At 40.5% G+C, this 24,117-nt stretch overlaps 1 protein-coding gene across 2 annotated transcripts in view; it reads left to right on the forward strand.

The window, feature by feature from the left end:
* The window catches only part of LOC132398516 (polyglutamylase complex subunit TTLL1-like), a 43,402-nt gene that overhangs the window by 5,362 nt on the left and 13,923 nt on the right, over positions 1-24,117 (forward strand). The window contains exons 2-5 of one of the 2 annotated variants that reach the window (XM_059978093.1): positions 2,118-2,342; positions 3,206-3,344; positions 14,129-14,337; positions 21,883-22,063. In XM_059978093.1, coding sequence (XP_059834076.1) covers positions 3,232-3,344; positions 14,129-14,337; positions 21,883-22,063 — 503 coding nt within the window. In that variant the 5' untranslated portion in view covers positions 2,118-2,342; positions 3,206-3,231. The remainder of the gene's footprint in view (positions 1-2,117; positions 2,343-3,205; positions 3,345-14,128; positions 14,338-21,882; positions 22,064-24,117) is intronic. The other variant, XM_059978092.1, reaches the window with a different exon arrangement.

Raw genomic sequence — 24,117 nt, forward strand, 5'->3', positions numbered from 1 at the left:
GATGGCAGAATATAACATTAATGGCAAGACTCTTGGCAGTGTGGAGGATCAGAGGGATCTTGGGGTCTGAGTCCATAGGACACTCAAAGCTGCTGCGTAGTTTGACTCTGTGGTTAAGAAGGCATACAGAGCATTTTACCTTCATCAACCATGGAATTGAGTTTAAGAGCCAAAAGGTAATGTTGCAGCTATACAAGACCCTGGTCAGACCCCACTTGGAGTACTCTGCTCAATTCTGGTTGCCTCACTACAGGAAAGAGGTGGAAACCATAGAAAGGGTGCAGAGGAGATTTGCAAGGATGTTGTCTGGATTGGGGAGCATGCCTTGTGAGAACAGGTTAAGTGAACTCAGCCTTTTCTCCTTGGAGTGATGGAGGATGAGAGGTGACCTGATAGAGGTGTACATGATAATGAGAGGCATTGATTGTGTGGATAGTGAATGCATGGAATGGGTTGCCGGCAGCGATGATGAAAGCGGAAACGATAAGGTCTTTTAAGTGACTCCTGGATGGATACATGGAGCTTAGAAAAACAGAGGGCTATGGGTAAGCCTAGGTAGTTCTAAGGTAAGGACATGTTCGGCACAGCTTTGGGGGCTGAATGGCCTGTATTGAGCTGTAGGTTTTACATGTTTCTATGTAGCCTCAGGAGATTCCATGCCTATGACAATTTCCTTTTCTTCAGTAGAAGGTAATGCACTTCCTCAGATTATACAGCTGTCTTTATGGTTCAACATGTTCAGTTACAACCATACATCGTATCGTTCTGGAAAGAAAAATATTGCGGCATATCGTAGATTTCAGCTCTGCAGAACTGAAACATTGAAACAAGGAGCTAACCAGAATGCTTACGCATCCTTGTCAGTGGAGGAAACAGTCTGGCCATTATTGGAATGCAATTACTGAGCGCGCAGCTAGCGTCTGAATATGCTGGTGTTACTTCACTTCACTTCACCTCAATATACATTCTTTTCTGAGTCACACATTGTAAAAAGTGTAAATGATAATTGATTTATTACCATTGCACATACCAAGATACAGTATAAAGTTTTGTTTGCATATCATTGAGATTAACCATTCCATACATAAGTAAAAAAACCAACAAGACTTGCAGGATGTACACAAAGTGGCCACTTATTAGGTACACCTGCACACCTGTCTGTTAATGCAAATAAATAATTAGACAATTATGTGACAGCAACTCAATGTGGCGGCATAAAACCATACAGACATGTTCGAGAGGTTCCGTTGTTGTTCAAACCAAGCATCAGAATGGGGAAGAAATGTGATCCAAGTGACTTTGACTGTTTGATTGTTGTTCCCAGACCAGGTGGTTTGAATATCTCAGAAAATGCTGATGCTGGGATTTTCATGCACAACAGTTTCTAGAGTATACAGAGAATAATGTGAAAAACAAAAATACATTCACTGAGTGGCAGTTCTGAGTGCCTGTTAATGAGAGAGGTCAGGGGAGAATGGTCAGACTGGTTCAAGCTGACAGGAAGGTGACAGTAATTCAAATAATCATGCATTACAACAATGATGTGCAGAAGAGCATCTCTGAACACACAACATTTTCAACTTTGAAGTGGAGGGGCTACAGCAGAAGTCCACGAGCATACATCCAGCGGCCACTTAATTAGGTGCAGAAGATACGTAATAAATTGGCCACTGAGTGCATAATAATTAGGGGGCATGATGACATGATAGATGTTTTATAAAATATTTCTTCAAATGAGAGTCTTGAAGTTCAAATCTCAAAGTAAATTTATTATCAAAGTTCATCTATGTCACTGTATACAAGCCTGATATTCATTTTCTTGGGGCATTCACAGTAGATACAATAAACACAATAGAATCAATGAAAGACCACACCCAACAGGGCAGACAACAACCAATGTGAAAAATACTGTGCAAATACAAAAAGAAAGAAAAATAAATAAATAAACAATAAAATTTGAGATCATGAGATGAAGAGTCCTTGAAAGTGAGTCCGCTTCGGTGATTGGATGAGTGAATTTGAGTGAAATTATCTCCTCTGGTTCAAGAGGGGCAATAACTATTCTTGAATCTGCTGGTGTGGGTCCTGAGACTCCTGTACTTTCTTTCTGATGGCAGCAGCGAGAAGAGAACGTGGTCTGGATGGTGGGAGTTCTTGATGATGGATGCTTCTTTCCTGCGACTGTGATCAATGGAGATGTGCTTAATGGTGGGGAGGGGTCTTTACTGTGATGGACTGGGCCGCATCCTCTACTTTCTGCTGACTTTTCCATACAAGGACATTGGTGTTGCCATACCAGGCTGTGATGCAACCTGTAGTATATTTAATATTTCAGTAATATTGTAAGTATATTCTTTGATTAAACATTCTTTGTTTTTTACATATGGGCTAAAGGTATGAAGTTTGTGAATGGCATACATCATTATGCCACTATGTCATAAAAGAGCACCCCTCTAAAGTAAAAACCAAGTGAACACATTATCCTGGTTTCCCATGTGTTTCTGTCAAATAGAATTATAAGACTTAACACAACCAGTCGATATACTCTCCACCACACATCTATAGTTATAAGTTAAAAGGTAGTCATTTAAGACAGACACATAGGATTTTCTTTCTCTCACCAAAGGTGATAAATCTTTGGAATTCTCTGCCCCATAAAGCTGTGGAGGCCAGATTACTGCAGGAGAACTATGGGCAGACCTCAGAAATTGGAGGTGCAAAGGGACTTGGGAGTCCCTCATGAAAAGCTGCTGGATATTGAAAGGCTTGGATAGAGTGGACGCTTAGAGGATGTTTCCTATAGTGAGGAGGTCTAGGACCAGAGGGCACTAACTCAGAAATGAAGCAGAGATGAGGATGAATTTCTTTAGCCAGAGGGTGGTGAATCTGTGGAATTCATTGCCACAGATCACTGTGGAGGTCAAGTCATTGGGTTAATAGGTTTTTGATTAGTAAAGGCATGAAAGGTTATGGTGAGAAGGCAGGAGAATGGTGGTTGAGAGAGAAAATAAATCAGCCATAATTGAATGGTGGAACAGATGTGATGGGTCAAAAGGCCTAATCCTGCTCCGATGTCTTATAGTCCTTTGGATATATCATGACTATATTGAATAATGGACAGGCTCCTGGGGCCAAGTGGCCTACTCCTGTTCTCTTCTTATGTTGTATATACCTCTTAGTTTCACATTTTGTTTATTTCTTACAGCATTAACTGCAGCAGTTCAAGAACCCATGGCGGGGAAACTAAAATGGGTTTCAGACATTGACAAGTCTGTGCTTGTAAATAACTTTCAAAAAAGAGGTTGGATCCAGGTTTCAGAAAATGAAAACTGGAATTTTTATTGGTGAGTACATTGCTTATTAGTAAACGACTAATACCTAGTTATTTGGGTACGTAGATAAAATTTGGAGTCATAGATTTAATAGTTTGGAGCATTTTGAAGACAACAATGCAAAGAAGTGACATTACTTGCAGGAAGTAGGTGCCAAAGCTGCAAAGTGAGCATTATGTTTTGAGATATTCATCTTCTCTATAGTTGACCACGAATTGTGGACCATGTGTTTTCTGGTGTTGGGGCACCACCAAGGTAGGTAATATTGGGGGAATGTTAATAGGAAGGAGAAATATTTCATATAGCAGCAGTCTGTTAAGGTAAATATTGATCCAACTGCAGATTGTTTAAAATATGGCACAGTATCGGTGGCATCTGTTCGTCTCGCAAGACCATGGATCTGCGCCTGAAATGGTTTCCAGGGCGCAGGCCTGGGCAAAGCTTTATGGAAGACTGGCTGTTCCCATGCAGCAAGTCTCCCCTCTCCATGACACCGATGTTGTCCAAAGGAAGGGCAAGGGCCGATACAGCTTGGTATCAGTGTCGTCTCAGGAGCTGCCAGAACGAGGTTGAAGGCAACGTCGGACTGTCTTAGGGACTCCAGCTCCGGATTTGTCCTCAGGGTTTACTCCCGAAGCCTTTCCCATGAGTGGGTATGGCCGCAAGGCAGCAGAGGTTTGAAATCAGAGTTTTCCCTCTCTCAGATGGACTGCCTTCACAGGCTGACGAGCTCCATCTACCCGAATCACGAGCATGAAAAAGTGCCTTGCAAAAGCCAGGGTAAAAATTGAAGACAGCAGAGTATCTACAAGTGTTAAGGTGGCACACTTCAAGTTGCCTCTGAAAAGCTTCATGAGGTGGGTGTTTGATGGAAAGCTGGCTGAGGCTTTAGAGAGCAATGTCCTTAAAAGCTTAGCAGTGCAGTATGTCTGACAGAATATGGCATGAAGGTGCAAAATGCCTGTCGGTCTACTTTGCAACATTACAGCTCCATTGTTGTTTGTTAATACAACCCCATTCAACTCTGACATTTACTTAAACCACAATATATAATTAAAGACCTTGTCACATTTTATTTTACAAGTAAAATTTTTAGAATGCTTTGAGCGAATTAAATTCATAAGACATTTTTAGAATATTGTATGTATCCTGGTAACGTCAATGAAGGAGCGTGTTTTATATGGAATTTCTTCTCCCTTACCTGGCAGTACAGGGCACTACTATATTTTGATGACAAAACAAACAGTCCCTTGTAGGTATGAACTGCTGGGGGAAGGGCCTTAGAAACTACTAACCCTATATCCCATTATAAATGAACAACCTTTTCAATTTCATGTGTCAGCGGAAGTAGAAAAGGATGAAAATAAGCATCTTAATCAAATTCTGAGCTGACATAATGTGTTTAATATCCCTGTTGAATGAAGAAAAGAGAATATTAAGTGGACTTCCTGAGGCATACTGGAAATCATACAAAGGGAAACTTTGAAACTATACGCTGAGGCGACATCCTAACATTAGTACTCTTTTTGTCATTGTACTTATAAAAGAAGAAGATCTTGCACTTTACCAGAGCCTTTCATAACCCTTTCCAAAATGGCACATGTGAACCACAGGACATGTTGAGGGCTGCTCACAGAACTTCTAGATATACCTCCTCTGAATTACTGACGCTGCAATCCGCTGCCTTTAATTTCCTTCAAGCAACATACCTTTGAATCATCTTTATGAACTAGCAATTACACCATTTTCTGAAGGACTCTGAGAGCTTACCTCTCAAGGATGCGGGTAAGTGGACAAGGGTACATTGCGATGGCTGGGAGGAGGAGAGGACTCCAAGCCAGTCTGAAACACTAAACAATGAAAGTTCCTCTACCCAGAACAAAATTGAGGACCTAAGGGCAAGATTGCTGTATCAGAGAGAAATGAGGAATTGCTACATTCTGTGTTTCACAGAGACATAGCTCACTCTGGTTACACCAGATATGTTGGTAAGACTTGAAGGCTTCTCAATACACAGGATGGTCTAGACTGCTGATTTGGAAAAGGCAAAAGGTGTTTCTTAATAAAGTCTCTGTGTTCTCAGACATGACATTCTTGTTACATGCTTCTTCTCCCAACCTGAAACATCTATGTATTGATTAAGTGCCAATCGTTCTACTTACCAAGAGAGATCTCCTCCATAATCTTAATTTACAAATCACCAAAAGCCAAGGTTAACCAGGCACCTGAGATATTGTTTGCTGCCATCACCACCCTGACACATTCCAAATCAATGTCAGGGAATTCTATCAGGCTTGTTTGAAGAAATCTCTGTCCATTATCATTAGAATATAACCTGCAGTACCGGGGGTCTCAATACATTTAATCACTGCTACACTATGATTAGGAGTGCCTACCATTCTACGCCTAGACCACATTTTGGAAATCAGGTCACTTGGCTGTACTTCTCCCACCTGCATCCAGGGAGAGGCTAAATAGCAAGGTTTCAGAGATAAGGACAACAAAGAGGTGGTCATGGGAGGCAGAGGATTGCTTCATCAGTGGACTGGAGCATGTTCATCAGAGGATCTGACTGAATACAGACTTGTATACAGACTTGGTTGTCACAAACTTCATAAAACAGTCATAGATGAGTGTGTCCCCACAAAATCATTCAGAGTTTTCTGCAACCAGAAGCCCTGGATGAACCATGAGATATGCAATCTGCCGAAGGTCAGATCAGTGTGACAGGGCTTGAATGCAATTATGTCTTACAAAGTGAAACCAAGTGACCTAGGTGACAACAAGGCTTCTCTCCCAGATGAACTCTACACCTTCTGTGCTCGCTTTGTCCATTAAAACATGGAGAAACCTCCACCAACACCAGAGCCCCCAGTGATTCAGTGATTTCAGTCTCTGAGACCAAGGTGAGAGCATCCTTCAGGAGGGTGAACCTACAGAAAGCATCCGACCCAACTGGAGTATCTGGCCAAGTACTAAAGACCTGTGCTGACCGACTGGCTGGAGTGTTCACCAATATCTTTAAACTCCCGCTTTGGCATTCTGAGATACTCACCTGCTTCAAGCAGACTTCAATTATACCAGTGCCTAAGAAGAATGTAGTAGACTGCCTCAATGACATTGTCCCGTAGCACTTATGTCCACAGTGATAAAGTGTTTTGAGAGGTTGGTGATGAAGCATTTTGACTCCTGCCTGAGAAGCAACTTGGATCCACTCCAATTTGCCAATCAGCACAACAGGTCCACAGCAGATGCCATTTCATTGGCTTTTCACTCAAGCCTGGAACATCTGGACATCAAAGGTACATACATCAGGATGCTCTTTATTGCTGACAGCTTACCATCGAGACCATCATCTCCTCAAAACTAATCAAAAAGCTTCAAGACCTTGGCCTCAGATATCTCCTTGTGCAATTAGATCCTCGATTTCCTCACTTCAAGACCCCAGTCAGTGCAGATTGACAACAACATCTCCTCCACAATCTCCAGCAGCACAGGTGCACCACTAGGCTGTGTGCATCGCCCTCTTCTTTTCTCGCTTTATACTTAATGACTGAAGGGCAGCTCCAATGCCATATTTAAGTTTGCAGACAACACTACTATTGTTAGCTGAATCAAAGGTGGTGACGAATTAGCATAAAGGAGGGAGATTGAAAATCTGGTGAATGGTGCCACAAAAACAACCTCTTACTCAATGTCAGCAAGACTAAGGAGCTGATTATTGACTTCCAGAGAAGGAAACCAGAGGTCCATGAGCCAGTCCTCAGCAGGATTAGAGGTGGAGAGGGTCAACAACTTTAAATTCCTCCATGTTATCATTTCATAGGATCTGACCTGGGCACAGCATGTAACTACAAAGAAAGCAGAGCATTCTTCTAATTCCTTGGAAGTTTGCGAAGATCTGGCATGATATCTAAAATTTTGACAACTTCTATAGATGTATGGTAGAGAGAATATTGACTGGTTGCATCATGGCCTGGTATGGAAACACCAATGCCCTTGAATGGAAAATCCTACTAAAGTAGTGGATATGGCCCAGTCCATCATGGGTGAAGCCCTCCCTGCCATTGAGCACATCCACAGAGTATATATTGGAGATGGGAAGTTATTTTGCAGTTATATAAGAGGTTGGTCAGGTCTCACCTGGAGTAATGTGTATACTTTTAGTCATCCAGTTATGGGAAGATGTTAGTAAACTAGAAAGACTGCAAAGAGATTTATTGGGATGTTGCCTGGACTTGGGGGCCCAAGTTATAAGGAGAGGTTGCATAGATGATTTACTTTACTCCCTGGAACATTGAGATTGAGAGGTGTCCTGATAAAGTTAACATGAGGGAAGCAGACTTGGTGACCATACATATATTGTCTTTTTCTCCGGGGGAGGGGGATAGGTTTAAAATAAGAGGCAAGAGTTTTAAAAGGGACTCCAGAGGCAGCTTCTTTATGCCAGTAATAGTGGGCGAGGCAGGCACATTAGCAACATAGGTAAGTACATGGATAGGAGAGGGACAAATGCAGGCCGACGAGGCTAGCTTGTTGGTCAGCATGGATGAGTTGGGTTGAAGGGCCTTTTTCTATACTGTAAATCTTTATGACTCTATGATTCCAAAAGTGCCCTGTGTTTCTAATTCCCACCCCATTTTGACCTCTCTTCTCTCTTTAGCTTCCTACAATCTTCCAATGAAGCTTAACACAGGTCCTTTGCATAATACCCCTCAAAGACAGCTATTTAAATCCATCGATCATTTGAGTCTTATACCTTACATTTCCATCATTGTTTTTTTCCTGCTTCACTTCTGGAATTTAAGGTTTCTTATATTTGCTCCAGTTTACACTTCTTCCAGGCACATCCACTTTCCACTTTCAATCGGCATCTCTCTCCCTCTCCCTCTCCCGCCCTACTGTTGTCGTAGAGACTACTATATTCCTTTTCTTTGTTTGCCTGTATAGCCCTCCTCAGCCCATGAGCACGTGAGCCAGTAGTGTCCCTCATTCCCATTGGCGGTGATGACAGAGACCACGGGATACAGGCTGACAGTCAGCTGGGGGAGCAGCCACTGCCAGTTCCCAGCACTAGCCCAGCCTCGCCAAGGGGCAGCCCCAAGCATCACACCCCAGCATCGAGTGGCCGCATGTTAACTGTAGCTCAATTAGCGCCAGCCCTCATTGGCAGCCTCTCTACATACAGCCATTGTTTATTCCTTTCTGCAGGAGTGCCGGGCAAAGCAGATAATTGTGCCATTTTCCCTGCAGACTGCAGAACGTGAATGGGTGTGTTTTTAACAGGACGGGTGGTATATACCTGTAAGGGCCAAGAGCACCATAATGGATTACACCTTGTGGGCTCGTGTTGAGAGTGAGGTGGTAGTATAAACCAATTGCACTCTGGTTTATCTATTGATTAGTAATATTTCAATCTGGGTAAATGTATTTTATGCTGCAGTGAAAGATTGGTTGTAAATAATGGCAATGTGACAGTAAAATGGAGTTCCATCCAGACTCCAAAGTGCATTCGCTTCCTGTGACCTAATAAACTCACCTTCCTTTACCCTTCATGCTCCTGACAGAGGAGACTTGACTGGGTGGGGCAGGAGAATCATGTTTCAGCATTAGCTTCAGGACTATCTTAGTGAAGTTTCCCAGTTGTGTTTGCATTCTTTACCTTCTGTGACATTCAAAGTAATGACCTGAAGTATCAAAGTGACAAAGATCAGGGTTCAAATGCTGATGAATTTATGGCTAATACAAAAAAGGGCGAGGAAGCAAAAGCAAAGGTTGTAGATCTGAGCAACCTGGAAAAGTAAAAGAGGTTTGGCGTGTTTACATTTTGTTACCCGATGGTTTTGGAAACACATTCCAGTAAAACCCATGACAGTGGGGCCCACTATTCTGTATGGAGTTGCCTTTTAATACAAACAATGTATTCAAGACAGTGTAGATCTAGTGGAGTGTGATGCAGATAAAAGGTCCCAGTTTGAGTGTAGCTTTAAAACAGCTTGTCAGGATTTTGTATTCTAACAACTAAATGAACTACAGGGGGAATTTACCATCAGAGATCTCCAGCTCTTGTCCCTCACCCACACCAAATATCTCCTCCGCACTTACATAGTCTGCCAGTTCCCCAAGCTCAGATGTGAAGAAGGCTCACTGCACCTTGGTACACTGCCAGTTCTTCTCGAAATATACCTCAAAATGAATCACAATTTCTTAAAAAAGGAAACATGGGGAAAGAAAATAGACCACTGAAACAGTACACACAAAATGCTGGTAGAACACAGCAGGCTAGGCAGAAGTAAGCTCGGAGACGGAGACGGCCACTGAAACAGTTTCCTCTTTGGATCAACTCTTCGGACTAGTGAGCACAGAGAGCCAGGTATTGAGAGCGTAGAGCACACACTGATGTGCCAGCATCGACAGAAACCGTAGGCCATCCCACTGGACATCAGAACTGCAGTCAAGTCTGGCAGTAATAAATGTGCTCATCTTAAACCAAGTGACAATTTGTGTGCTCTACCCCTTTGCATTTCAACAGCAGGACTGAGTTTGCTGAGAATCTCTGGCAGGAATGCAAGCAGGCTTTTTCCACTGAGGCTAGGGGAGAAAAAAACCAGACGTCACGGGTTAAGGGTGAAGGGAGAAAAGTTTAAAGGGGAACATTGGGGGGGGGGCTTCTTCACGCAGAGAGTGGTGGGAGTGTGGAATGAGCTGCCAGATGAAGTGGTAAATGTGGGCTCACTTTTGACATTTAAGAAAAACTTGGACAGGTACATGGATGAGAGGGGTTTGGAGGGATATGGCCCAGGTGCAGATCAGTGGGACTAGGCAGAAAAATGGTTCGGCACAGCCAAAGAAGGGCCAAAAGGCCTGTTTCTGTGCTGTAATGTTCTATGGTTCTATTTATGTGGGATATTACTTCTTGAATCCTGTAATAGGTTAGACCAAGGGCAAGATCGTGGCCCTCCTCCTATCAAAGGACAGTGTAAGGCTGCAAAGGAGAAGAAAATTTCTGTTCAAAATTAAGTTCATTTAATGTTATTTTTAAGTATTTAGTCATCATGTTTCATTATATTTATCTTGACGATTTTAAAATGACTTTGAATGCCAAAGACAATTACCATCATAGCTTTTCCATCCAGCACAGTTGGCAGTGGATCTTTGCTAACTATAAACATATTCCAGTGGGGCTTTAGGTGGAGCTTCACTATACCATCAGCATTCCTGCTCTGTCGAGACGACACTGCTGGAGCAGAAGAAGCTTTGGCCTGCCATATTGGCCTCTGGCCGGGGGGTGGTGGTGGTGGTGTGTGTGTGTGTGTGTGTGTGTGCGCGCGTGCGGGCACACGCAAATAGGTGGATGGGGGGATGTCAGCTCATCTTGGTGAGTTGGGACAAGCAGAGCAAGTCAGAAGTGTCTTTTTTTACTAGCTTTATACACTTTCAATAAGAGCAGTATTTTTAAATGAGATGTTTTAACTGCAACAAAGATATACCAATAGCACAATTTTTTTCTTCTCTCTTGCACAGTGTTTTTTGGCCTTGCTTTTAACTGAGTTATTTGGGTTTCTTGTATTATGGCTGCCTGTAAACAGGCATATAATTTATACATTCCTTGATAATAAATGTGCTTTGAATCTTTGAAAGGCATTACAACCTCCATTGTTAGCTTTAGCTGCCCCTAAATGGTGATCATCAATCTATGCAAAACTATATAAATAAAGTACTAAAGACGTTATAAAAATAATCTCATAGTTAAAAGTAACTTTATTATCAAAGTATAGTATATATTAACTATACAATGTATTTTGGTTAATTGGGATACATTGGGGCCAGTACATTTTGGCTCAATTATCCTCATACACTTATCCAAATTAGTTGAAGTTTCATGGAAATAGTTAAAAAGATATAAAAGAAGTGAAAGTACCCTTTAACTGTGTAACAAATTATGTATTTAAAAGAAACACATGATAAATTAGAACACTACCAAAGTCATTTGTATTAGTTCCTCAAGCTATCAATGGAGGAATTCATCCAGTATATGCTGCTGTCTTCTTTTGATTGACTGTAAATGAACAAAATCAGCACAGACACCTAGTGCTGATAATGGACGGCCTTCGTACAATGCAATCGACAATTGCATCCTCCAAATCTTCATTTTCATTGTAACGTACAAGATGATTGTTGACACTTTCAAATTCTTCGTAGTTCCTAACTTGTTGAAATTGTTCAACCACTTCTGGCACCTCTAAGCTTGAGTGCTTGAAATTGCAGTGAAAAATGCACTTCTGAATTGTCTTACTGCTTATGTCTCACCAACTATCAGTAACAAAAATCATTGCTTTTTAACACAAACACTCATCTTACGCTATTTAAAAGCTGTTTATTTGAAGCATGGTGTCTAAAAGGCACACAACTGAACGTCACTGACGCTAGTTATAAAACTGTTCAGCAACAGTCTTCTGGCCCAATTAATCGGCGTAGTATCCCAAGTAAATGAAGACAATCCGGGCTATTTTCTATATTAGATTTCGTTCTTTAAGAATTGTCCCAAATATCTGGCTGCCCCAATTAACCAAAATCCACTCTACCAGCTGGAGATTCATTTTCCATAGGTATTTAAAAGAAAAAAGAAATACTATAGAATTTTATTTAAAAAACTATACGTAGACAAAGACCAATCGTACCTACTGTACAAAAGAAGGCAAACTGTACGAATCAATTTCCAGCACTGGCTGTAAGGAATTTGTGCATTCTCCCTGTGACCATGTGGGCTTCCTCTGGGTGCTCCAGTTTCCTCCCAGTCTAAAGATGTACCATTTGGGGAGATTAACTTGTCATTATAAATTATCCTGTCATTAGGCTAGGGTTAAATCGGGAGTTTCTGGACAGTGCAGTTTGAAGGGCCTATTCCATGCTGTATCTCCCCACTTGGACACTCCCCACATCAGGCCCCACTTGGAGTACTGTGCTCAGTTCTGGTCGCCTCACTACAGGAAGGATGAGGAAGCCATAGAAAGGGTGCATAAGAGATTTACAAGGATGTTGCCTGGATTGGGGAGCATGCCTTATGAGAATAGGTTGAGTGAACTCGGCCTTTTCTCTTTGGAGTGACGGAGGATGAGAGGTGACTTGTCAGAGGTGTATAAGATGATGAGAGGCATTGATCATGTGGATAGTCAGAGGCTTTTTCCCAGGGCTGAAATGGTTGCCACAAGAGGACACAGGTTTAAGGTGCTGGGGAGTAGGTACAGAGGAGATTCAAGGGTAAGTTTTTTACTCAGACAGTGGTGCGTGCGTGGAATGGGCTGCTGGCAACGGTGGTGGAGGCGGATACGATAGGGTCTTTTAAGAAACTTTAGGATAGGTACATGAAGCTTAGATAAATAGAGGGCTATAGGTAAGCCTAGTAACTTCTATGGTAGGGACATGTTCGGCAAAACTTTGTGGGCCGAAAGGCCTGTATTGTTCTGTAGGTTTTCTATGTTTCAATAAACAAATTAAAAAATACTGAAAACATGAATTGCTCTGAAGTTTGGGTTACCATAAACATGAGTTGTTATGAGGACATGAGTCTCTATTATAATGCCCTACATACAATCCTTTTGTTCCTTGTGGTTAGAAATGTCAAGATTTGCATTCACATTGTGGCAGTGGTGTGTACTTTAGGTTTGGGTTTGAAAGCAGTGTTACCTTTCAGGTTTACAATTTATTGCCAACGTCTGGGTGGGGCAGAGCAATGTTTTTATTTATTTATTGAGATACAGTGTGGATTAGGCCTTCCAGCGCTTCGAGCCTCCCTGACTTAATCCTAGCCAAATCGCAAGACAATTTACACTGACCAATTAAGCCACCAACCGGTATGTCACCAGAGCACCCAGAGGAAACCCACACATTCGGGAGAGGAATGTACAAACTTCCTATAGGCAGCGGTGGGAACTGAACCTGGGTCACTGGTACTGTAAAGCATTGTGATAACCACTATGCTACTGTGCCTCCCCATCTGTAACTATAAGCCTAACTTGTAGGTTTCCAGAAAACATGAACTCACATGCTACCCTGGAAATTTGAGAATTTCAGTTCAGTTTAAAATATCAAGCAGTGGTAAATTAGAGCAACTGGATTTACTATTGTTGTCTAGAAGACATTTCACCACTTATCTGAGAGGCTTCTTCAATTCTAATCCATGGTGGGTAGTTTTCCAGTTTATGATCTGTGAGTTGCTTAGGGGTATAGCAATCACATGAGGGCCGTTATGAGTCATAGGGGTGATGAGAGGGGCATTAGACTTATTTTTGCATGATTGGAGGAGACGCTGGAATAAAGATGTTAGGATTGCATTGTAAGTAGCTGATAGGTGGTGTCGTGCCCCACCCCCTCTGAAGATGCCCCTCCGACGCGTGGTGAAACGTCTTCTAGACAACACAGCAAGTCCAGTTGCCTTGATTTACGACTGCTTGATATACAATGACCTGGATGACTGAGAACCTTCATAGATATATTTAAAATATAATGCAGTTAAGATAAACCTTGTATTAACATTGCGGATGTCTTTCCAGGAACACATGGAGTGCATTGCTGGAAATCTCGTCAGGACAAATAATGATAGGCAGCAAATAGTATCCCTGACAGAGTATCCCACATTATCAGCGCATGTCCTTCCGTATCTCATAGTAATAAACGTTATAGCTTTAGAATGTACTACGTTTTGGATAATTAATGCTGCTTACTATCACATTTGCATTTCCTAAAATGAAGTGATGTTTTGTCAGTGTATTTTCTGGCTTACGTTAACCTTGCAGGATGAACATACAGACTATCCGCAACGTCTTCAGTGTTGAAAATGGCTATCGGCTTTCAGATGATCAAATTGTAAACCACTTTCCCAATCACTATGAGTTGACCAGGAAGGACCTAATGGTTAAGAATATAAAGCGTTATCGCAAAGAGCTTGATAAGGAGGGAAGTCCGCTAGCAGAAAAGGATGAAAATGGCAAATACATTCACCTAGGTAACAATATTGTATTACTTATAGCTGTTTGGATCAAAAGTGACAGAAATAATATAACTGAGTTAGCAGCAAATGTGAATGATTTTACTGGGCTATTGCCAGATTACTAAAAATGAAATAATGTAGAACAAATAAAAATAGAAAATGCTTTAAATACTCAGCAGGTCAGGCAGCAGCTGCAGAAAGAGGAAGAAAACGAACATTTTGGGTCAAAGATTCTTAATCAGAATCTTGATTTTCTTTCACTTTTGTAGAATAAATGTTCAGTGTGTATATTGCCGTTATGAATGATCAAACTTCAGTGGTGTCAACATCAAAATATTTACCAACAACAGAAATAATGAGCCAAAAAGTACCAATAAATCATCACAGAATCTCAATTAAAATATGAAAACCACGAGTAATTGAAATCTGGAATAAAAGTAGATGATGGCAAGAGAAGATCTAACAACATATAACCAAATAACCATATAACAATCACAGCACGGAAACAGGCCATCTCAGCCCTCCTAGTCCGTGCCAAACTCTTAATCTCACCTAGTCCCACCTACCCGCACTCAGCCCATAACCCTCCACTCCTTTCCTGTCCATATACCTATCCAATTTTACCCTAAATGACCCAACTGAACTGGCCTCTACTACTTCTACAGGAAGCTCATTCCACACAGCTATCACTCTCTGAGTAAAGAAATACCCCCTCGTGTTTCCAATCCATGAAGAGAGAAAGTTAGTTTCAGGGCAATGTCTCTATTTTATGCTAAATTTTAGAAAATATAGTTGTTTCGAGGGAGCAAGCTGCTTTTTGATGGATGTCTTTGAAATTTTTCTTGTTAAATGTGTGCAGCCTGTGTTTTTCTTATCGTTCATCAACTCATCCCAAATCATTCACAAAAATAAAAAAGACATTACCACATCAGTTCCTTGCCCATAAATAAAAATGCCTACTGAGTTGAAACAATAGAAGGTATTAGAAAATTGTATCACATTTATAAAAAAAAAGCAAATCACTCAAATCACTTTACTCCCAACTGCCATTCTTAAATGAGCCTAGACTAGCAATATGTACAAACAATACATATAATGATGTTATTAACAAGTGAGCTGAAGTTTTGCACTGTCTTGGGAAATTCTAAACCTCAGTCACTATTGCTGCAATTCTTTCGCTACTCTCGTCTTTTGAGATTACATGAAAATCAGTGACAACAGGCCTGCTATTGAAGACTTAATGTTGAATAGAACATCTGATTGTTTTAAGAAAACATTAAATAAAGTGTTCAAAAATTGATATATGTGCCTAATCTGATAGTTCATTGTTTATGCAATGATTTCTCTCAGAATTGGTTCCACTTTACTCAGTGTGGTCTTCAGGAAAGCCAGAGAAAGCAGTTCAGTTGGTTCATGTCACTGACCCACCATTAATTTTTCTATTCAAACATGTATTTGCAGGATAAGAACTCATAAATCAACTGAGGTCAAATCCCAAACTTACTAGGCCCAATGTCAATTTATTTGGAGATCTTTACAAAATATGTGGTGTTCTTTCCCCACAAGATGTACAGGTTGTATTCTAAACCGAAAGACACTAAGCCTTCAATAGCAGGACTGGAAAAAATGGTGAGAAGTTACAGCAAGGTGTACAAGGTGATAGGTGAAACCAGGAGATGGGGAGGGGTGAAGTAAAGGGGTGGGAAGCTGATAGGTAAAAGAGATGAAGGGCTGGAGAAGGGGGACTCTGATAAAAGGTGGAGACCATGGAAGAAAGGTAAGGGAGGTGATGGGCAGGTAAGGAGATGAGGTGAGAGAGGGAAATGGGAATAGGAACAGTGAGGGGGGGGGGCAATTACCAGAAGTTCCAGAAATCAATGTTCAGCCATCAGGTTGGAGGCTACCCTGACAGAATATAAGGTGTTGTTCCTCCAACCTGAGCGCAGCCTCATTGCGACAGTAGAGGAGGCCATGGACTGATATGCCGGAATGGGAATGGAAAGTGGAATTAAAATAGTTGGCCACTGGGAGATCCTCCTTTATCTGGTGGATGGAGCATAGGTGCTTGGCAAAGCAATCTTTCAACCTCCTCCGGGTCTCACCGATATACAGGGGGCCACACCGGGAGCACCGGACACAGAATATGACCCCAAGAGGCTCCCAGATGAAGTGTTGCCTCACCTGGAAGGGATGTTTAGGACCCTGAATGGTAGTGAGGGAGGAGGTGTAGAAGCAGGTGTGGCACTTGTTCCACTTGCAAGGATAAGTACCAGGAGAGATGAATTGGATTTCCATCATCTGTAGGTTTTCTTGTCTTAGTGAAATAGTGTTTGTGTGATCAATATTGTTAACATGAATACATGAATTTAGCAGGAAGAATGGGCTACTTGGCAACTCAAATCTGCTCTGTTATTCAGTAAAGTCATGACTGATCTGATTGTAATCTGAATTCTACTAACCTGCCTAGCTGTGGTAACTTTTTTGCCCAACTGTTCATCAATAATCTATCTACCTGTGCTTTCAAAACTAACCCAGGCTACTCAATTTCCCCCAAACCCAAACCTGTGCTACCAATGAGGATGAGGGCAGCAGGTGCACAGAAGCTCCTCGAACTTGCACACTATCCTGATTTGGAAGAGTATCTTTGGTCCTTTAATGTCACTCTCTAAATCCGAGAGCTCGCTCTCCAATAGCACTGTAGGAGTACGTTGTCCATAAGGACTACAGTGGTTCTAAAAGACAGATCACTGCCTTCTCAAGGGCAATTTAGGATCTGGATGGCCAGTAATGCTCTGATCCTTTACTTTTACATTATCCCACAGAAAGAATCGCATTCTCCGTGTCCACTGAGTCAAGACTACTCAGCATTTTATAAATGTCAATCAAGTCACCTTGCACTCTTCTAAACTCCAGCAGATAACGTAGCTTGACCAACCTGTCTCATGGGATAGCTCACCCTTTTCATGAATCAGTCTATAGATTTCTCTGAACCACTTCCGATGCATCATATCCTCCCTTAAATGAGGTCATCAAAACTATACTCTAGGTTTGGCCTTGCCATTGTCACTGGCTTCTCTTTATGTCATGTACTTATTTTGGAAAGGATCGTGCTTGTTAGTCTATTTCAGAAACATAACAGCTAGGTATCTTCAGATATACCTGTTGGACTTTAGATAAATGATTAATTGTGACGTGACCGATTTGAGTTTCTTTCCTCAGAGTGAAGTTCACCATCTAGTGGCTTCATTAAGAATTAACTGAATGTAGCAATGAGAAATTTGTGATAAACTGCTGCTGGATACTAATCTACTATTTACCATACTCCAGTATGGCCATCTGGAACAACCCACCATAATAATGAAGGAAGTTGAACAAGTGACATCAGAACGGACTGATGACATTTAACATTAAAAATAATTACATGGCTTTTCAGTCTGAAGTTGTTTGGTGATGGCATTTTAAGAATCAGGCCATAAAAATGTAACGGCCTTTATGGCATGGGTTTCCTTTCCCATTTTCAAATGTTGTATGGCAACAGTTCAAGGGATCCCAGTCAATAGCAGCATTAATGTCAGCTGCGCCGAGCAGCCCAGCCAATTGACATTCTGTCAGGTAATAAAGTTAGGGAAAACAACTTTTGGCTACTATTTTCATAATGTATGGAATGTGATTAGCACTGACAAGGGTCACACTTGCTATCCATCCTGCAGACATCTATTGATAACGCTCCCAAAGAAGAAGATCCAGGATTTTGACCCACTGGTGAAAATGTAATGATTTTAACGTCCAGTATAGTCTTACATTTTTATCATTTCAAACCATGCACCTAGGATTTTAATGCCAGTGAGTAGGCTATGCAGTATTAATGTTGTAGTATTCCACTTCAATCTCACTTATCCTTCGCGTAAAAGAAGACAACAAGTTCAATATATTTTACAGGAAGAATAGTTTGCAATTACCTGAAACTATAGTCATGTCATATCGTGAAGATTATGCACCAAATATTTTCCGATTATATTTATGTTCCTCTCTCAGTATCTTGAGCAATTACATTGTTGTTCCGCTCCACAGTTTGTTATACATCAGACGGCAACCATGCTGTTTCTTTAGTGTTTTGTCTGTTTTATTTTTATGAGGACAAATTGCTAGCTCAACGCTCAACCCGGCACGGATGGAAAGCGTACAAGGAGCTGGCCAGATTCGAACCCAGGACCACTCACCTCGAAGTCCGGTGCAGATGCCACTACACCACTGGCTGGTCAGGGACAATTAAACAGGAGCAATTATGTGGGTAGTTATGGGTGGCACAGTGGCAAGCAGTTATTGTAATGTTTTAAAGCGCCAGTGGCTTGTGTGCAATTCTGCCCCTGTCTGTGAGGAGTTTGTGTGTTCTCCCTATAACTGCATGGGTTTCTTCTGGGTTCTCTGCTTCCTCCCACATTCCAAAGGGTTAGAAGGCTAATTGGTCACATGGTGTAACTAAGTGGCATAGGCTCGTTGGGCTAGAAAGGCCTTTTGCTGTACCGTGTCTCTAAATAAATAAATTCAGTATTGATGGGTGTCAACATTTTCAACAATTAAGAGGAAAAGGTTAACTTTGTATTCTGAGGGAGAATAGAGATTAAAGAAATGGATTGTTATAGAGATTGAATGCAATGAAGAGAAATTTAAAGAGACAATGACATAAAGAAACCACGTGAGCAAGTTTGGATAGAGTGAGATCAGAGAATGAGGTAAGTACTCACCACCTCAACATTATCCCTTCCTGTGATTGTCACAATACCTTCTCAAAGGGAAAAAATTTTTGCAAATGGAGCTTCTTCACTTCTGCCCTGGTGACTAAATATTTTAACAGAAAGGAGCATCATACTTAATATAATGTCTTTTGAATCAATACAAATTTTAACTAATAAAACTCAACAGTTGAATAATTTGCATCAAATTTTATAATTGCTGTTAAACTTTGGGGCTATTTTTCTTTTTTTTTGTAATTTATTTTTTTATTGAAGTTCGTCATCAAACAAACATTTCCATAAGATGTATTTCAGACATTGTACATATATATTATATAATCATATATATCACAAATCTCCACAAAGTACTTATCTGAGGTATACACTTATAGAAAAGAGTGGAAAGAAAAAACAAGCAAAAGGAAAGAACTATGTACAAGTAGGGAGTGATATTTTTTTTACAACAGATTCATTGATTTGTGAGAATAAAATCAGGTCTATGAGGCATTATGTAGTTAAACCATTTTTACCAGTATGAATCAAGGGGGATACACAACGCCCTACAAGACATCTTTAAATGTGAAATACCCTTAGAGAGTAAGACCATATATTTTGGATATATATCTCAAGAATGGTTGAAAAGAGATAAATATTTAATGAATATACTGTTGGTGGCTGGTAAAAAGACTCTTACTAGGAAACGGTTATCACAGGAGAGCCCAACTTTAAATACATGGATGGAAATTACAATGGACATTTACAAAATGGAGAAGATGACAGCATCTGTTAACCATAAGGTGGGGCTATTTTTCTAAGTTAACAATTAACCTACTGTAGCGGTGTGCTACACGCAGCGCTAAAATTACGACACGGAGTCGGTAACTGCAGTCGAAGGAAAAAACTTTATTCGAAAACTTCAGCCTCACTTTTAAGCCTCTGTCAACCGGCCCCCCATGGCGCAGAGGCTCCAAAGCTCTGTGCTCGCAAACCCCCGTAGGCTATCTAATTGTGAGCCGGTTCGGATACGCCAGGAAATGGGTCGCCACACTACAATACTTTCCCTCAACATTATCATGCACCTATTAGTTCAGATTTATCGTGAATGATTACACATACATAAAGTTAAATTTACTTATTATTTTCTTATTTCTTAATCACAATAACTAGATACTCAAATTCTAACGTGGTCCATATTAATTGAAGGTTTAGGAAGATCTGCACACTTTGTTAAACTAGTATTTCTATTGCATTTATCTAATTTCAAAAAAGACTTTATTGATTGTTTATAATGTAGATACTTCATCTTTTAGCTTGAAACTTATTAGAAATGCACCTTTGGGACATGACTGGTATCACATCACAGAAAATACTGGACTACAGGAATTTCCCTGATCATCGTCCTCTGAGCTGGAGAAATGTTCTTTTTAAGAATAGGCTGTCAATGACTTTCATAAAAATTCTGAGTATAGTTCATATCCCAATTTATTATAATTCATCAAAGTCACAAATACTACCAGCTGAGATCTCTGTAGGTTAATTAGCTGCAGATTAGTACAGATTTTAGTTAATTTTAGCAATTAGTTAGGATTAGTTAATTTTGTCTCAGGTACATAATAAAGTGACCCAAGAATGTCACAGTTCATGATTTTCCTTCTTGTATTTCTGTGATAGTTTTGATGGATAATCTCCAATTTTCACAACCTTTAATTCCTGAAGTGAATTTAATGAATTTGTAATGTCCCATACTTTCCTAATACCCTGTTTCTTAAACTGAAAGCTGTGCATAAATGCTAAATGTGACCTGATCATGCAGCTAAAATTTATTAAATAAATTAGTAATTCACATAAAGATTCCTAGCTCTTTTCCGACAGCAGCTGGAACAGCCAGAAAGGATTTTCTCAGAAACTATAAAAAATGACCTAGGGAAAGATACTTCATCCATATTCATCTATATCTAAAATGACTTGCAGAGTGCCTGAAGGGTCCATACTAGGGCCTCTTCTGTTTACTATATACATGCTCCCTCTAGCGCAAATCATGGGAAGTGACAAAATACCTTACCTTAATTATGAGGTAATTGTCATCAAGTACTATGTCCCATACAATCACTAAAAAACTGTATTGAACAAATCACTGCTGAGTAATTGAGGCTAGTTACAATCAAAATTATGTTTCCTAGTACAAAAGAAATCTCTAGCCACTCAAGGAATTTAAAGTATTTAAAACAATTGTTTGTTTAATTTGTTTTCTAAGGGCTTTCACCTTTTATGATCTTATTTAATGTCAGGAAATAGTTATTAAATTTAAATATGCCAATACTGTTTTGGTGGTACTTTGTTAAGATGAAGTCCACAATCTTTATGTTTTCACTTGTATCTTCCATTTGTTCAATTAAATCTTCAATAGAAGCAAAGATTGCACATTCTGCACTGTTAACTGGAAAGGTGGCAAATATATGTATGTACCCCCACAAGGTAGACCCCAGTATGCTCACTGGCAGCAGAACACTGAGTAGTGAATAAGAATAAAGCAACTTATTAGCACTTCTAGCAAAAAATAAAATAAGATCAATTGTAGCTATTTTGCTGCTGTCTTGGATGATACCTTCCGGGAGCTAGACAACAGATTGAAATATAGATTATTGCTTTCACATATTACAGTTTACTGATGGAACTAATGTAGCTTCATGCCAGTGATGTTAGACTTCTGTACTTTATCATAAGGATAGCGATAAGTTAGACATTATAAAGTTGCATGGTAATTGAAACATATCCAACATTTATTGACGTACGATTTGATTTTTTCAAGCTCTGTTTGTTTATAAAGATTTTGTTCCAGTTACATTTATGCTGCCGGCAGACTACAATATGTTTGTGGAAGAATTTAGGAGGAATCCATGCAGCACCTGGATCATGAAGCCATGTGGGAAGGCTCAAGGGAAAGGAATATTCCTTATCAACAAGCTCTCACAAATCAAGAAATGGTCTCGTGACAATAAAAACTCCAAGTGAGTACAAAAACACCAAACCCCATCTTTACTATTTACATTTTACTATTAGCAGAAGGCACAAATCAACACAATTCAAAGGTTCATCATTGTCATTACCATCCTCCTCCTCTTCCTCTTCTTCCTTTTCCTCCTCTTTCTCCACCTCCTCCTCTTCTCCCCTCCCAACAGGCTAATATCCTTAATGTTAAGTCACTAGCTAAGTCAGTATTCAAAGGCCTAGACTACCTGACTGTTGATGTAAATTCAAATCTCACCTCAGTCTCTGCAAAATTAAATTTATATAATTAAATTTAAAAATTAGCGATATTAATGATAACTTTAAAACAAATGATTTCTCATAAGAGCCCCTTCTAAATCAGCAATGAATCATTCAGGGAAGGAAATCTACTAAGTATGTGGTCTGGCTAATTAATGAGACCTATATTAATGTGGGATGACTTTTAAATTCTGTTGAAATAGAGAATAAATGCCAGCAACACTCTCAATCCACAAACGAATTTTAAAAATCCACATAAAATCTTGTGTCCACTAATTTCTGTTCATTTTGGAAAAATTAAGCTATCACATTTGTGCATTTCAAGTTGTAACTTTCCTGTAATTACTAACATAAATACACTTTAGTTGTTTACTATTTGTTTCCTCTGACTTGTCAAATTAAATAATCTTCAACTCTAATCCCAGTAAAAAGTGAAGTCAGAGAAAGGAGTAGAAGATCATAAATGGTGAACTCAAAATGACTAGCTGACTTGTGGAATTTGCTCATTCCAATTTACTTTATTGAAAGGAGTCCAGATGGTTTCTTCTAATTTGACTTGTTCTCATGAAAGAAGACCCTGTTTCTCCTCACATCTAAAGCCATCCAACCCTGATATCAATTGAGTGAGTCTCTTCCTGACCTTTTCATCAGATTTGACGTCATTTAAGTGGAATATCCCTAATAGTACACAATGGCTTTGGCATTCCAACAGATGGCACACCTGTAAATTGGTGGCTGTTGTCAGGTTGTGAATACAGCATATTGCATTTCAAATTTGTGACAGGCATGTAACTACCTTAAAGAATAACAGTTGGAGAAAAAAGGTCTCCATGCCAGAGGTCCATTGGATCACCATGCAAAAATGCTTCTCCTCCTCCCCCCCCCCCCCACTTCGCATTAATTGATGCATACCTCCTCAGACTTTCATGTTCAAAGGAACCACAAATGAATGGCTTACCACCAACCTAAAGGTAGCACCAGGCCATTGTCTCCCACACCATTACTGACCTTATCAGCTCTGGAGATCTTCCATCCACTGCCACCAACCCCATAGTTCCCTCACCCCGCATCTCCCATTTCTACCTCTTACCCAAGATCCACAAACCTGCCTGTCTAGGTAGACCAATTGTTTCAGCTTGTTCCTGCCCCACTGAACTCATATTTGCATACCTCGACTCAGTTTTATCCCTTCCTGGTTCAGTCTTTTCCTACCTACATCTGTGATACTTCTCATTGATCTTTTCATGATTTCAAATTCTCTGGCCCCGAGCATCTTATTTTTATTATGGATGTCCAGTCCCTATACATCTCCATCCCTATACATCCCTATACATCTCCATCCCCCACCTCAAAGCTTTCCATTTCTTTCTGGAAACCAGACCCAACCAGTTCCCCTCCAGAACCACTCTCCTCCGTCTAGCGGAATGTCCTCCCTCTCAATAATTTCTCCTTTGGCTCCTCCCACTTCATTCAAACAAAAGGAGTAGCCATCGGCACTCGCATGGGTCCCAGCTATGCCTGCCTTTTTGTCAGCTACGTGGACAGTCTATGTTCCAAGCCTTCACTGGTGTCATTCCCCACTTTTCCTACACTACATCAATGACTGTGAGACCAGATATAGATTGGGAGACTGCTTCGCTGAGAACCTACACTCTGTCTGCCAGAAAAAGCGGGGTCAACAGTGGCTACCCATTTTAATTCCACTTCCACTTCCGTCATGTCCATCCATGGCCTCCTCTACTATTGCAGTGAGGCCACGCTCAGGTTGGAGGAACGACACTTTACATTCCGTCTG

The sequence above is a fragment of the Hypanus sabinus genome, chromosome 8 (assembly GCF_030144855.1).
Source record: "Hypanus sabinus isolate sHypSab1 chromosome 8, sHypSab1.hap1, whole genome shotgun sequence".
Classification (NCBI taxonomy): Eukaryota; Metazoa; Chordata; class Chondrichthyes; order Myliobatiformes; family Dasyatidae; genus Hypanus; species Hypanus sabinus.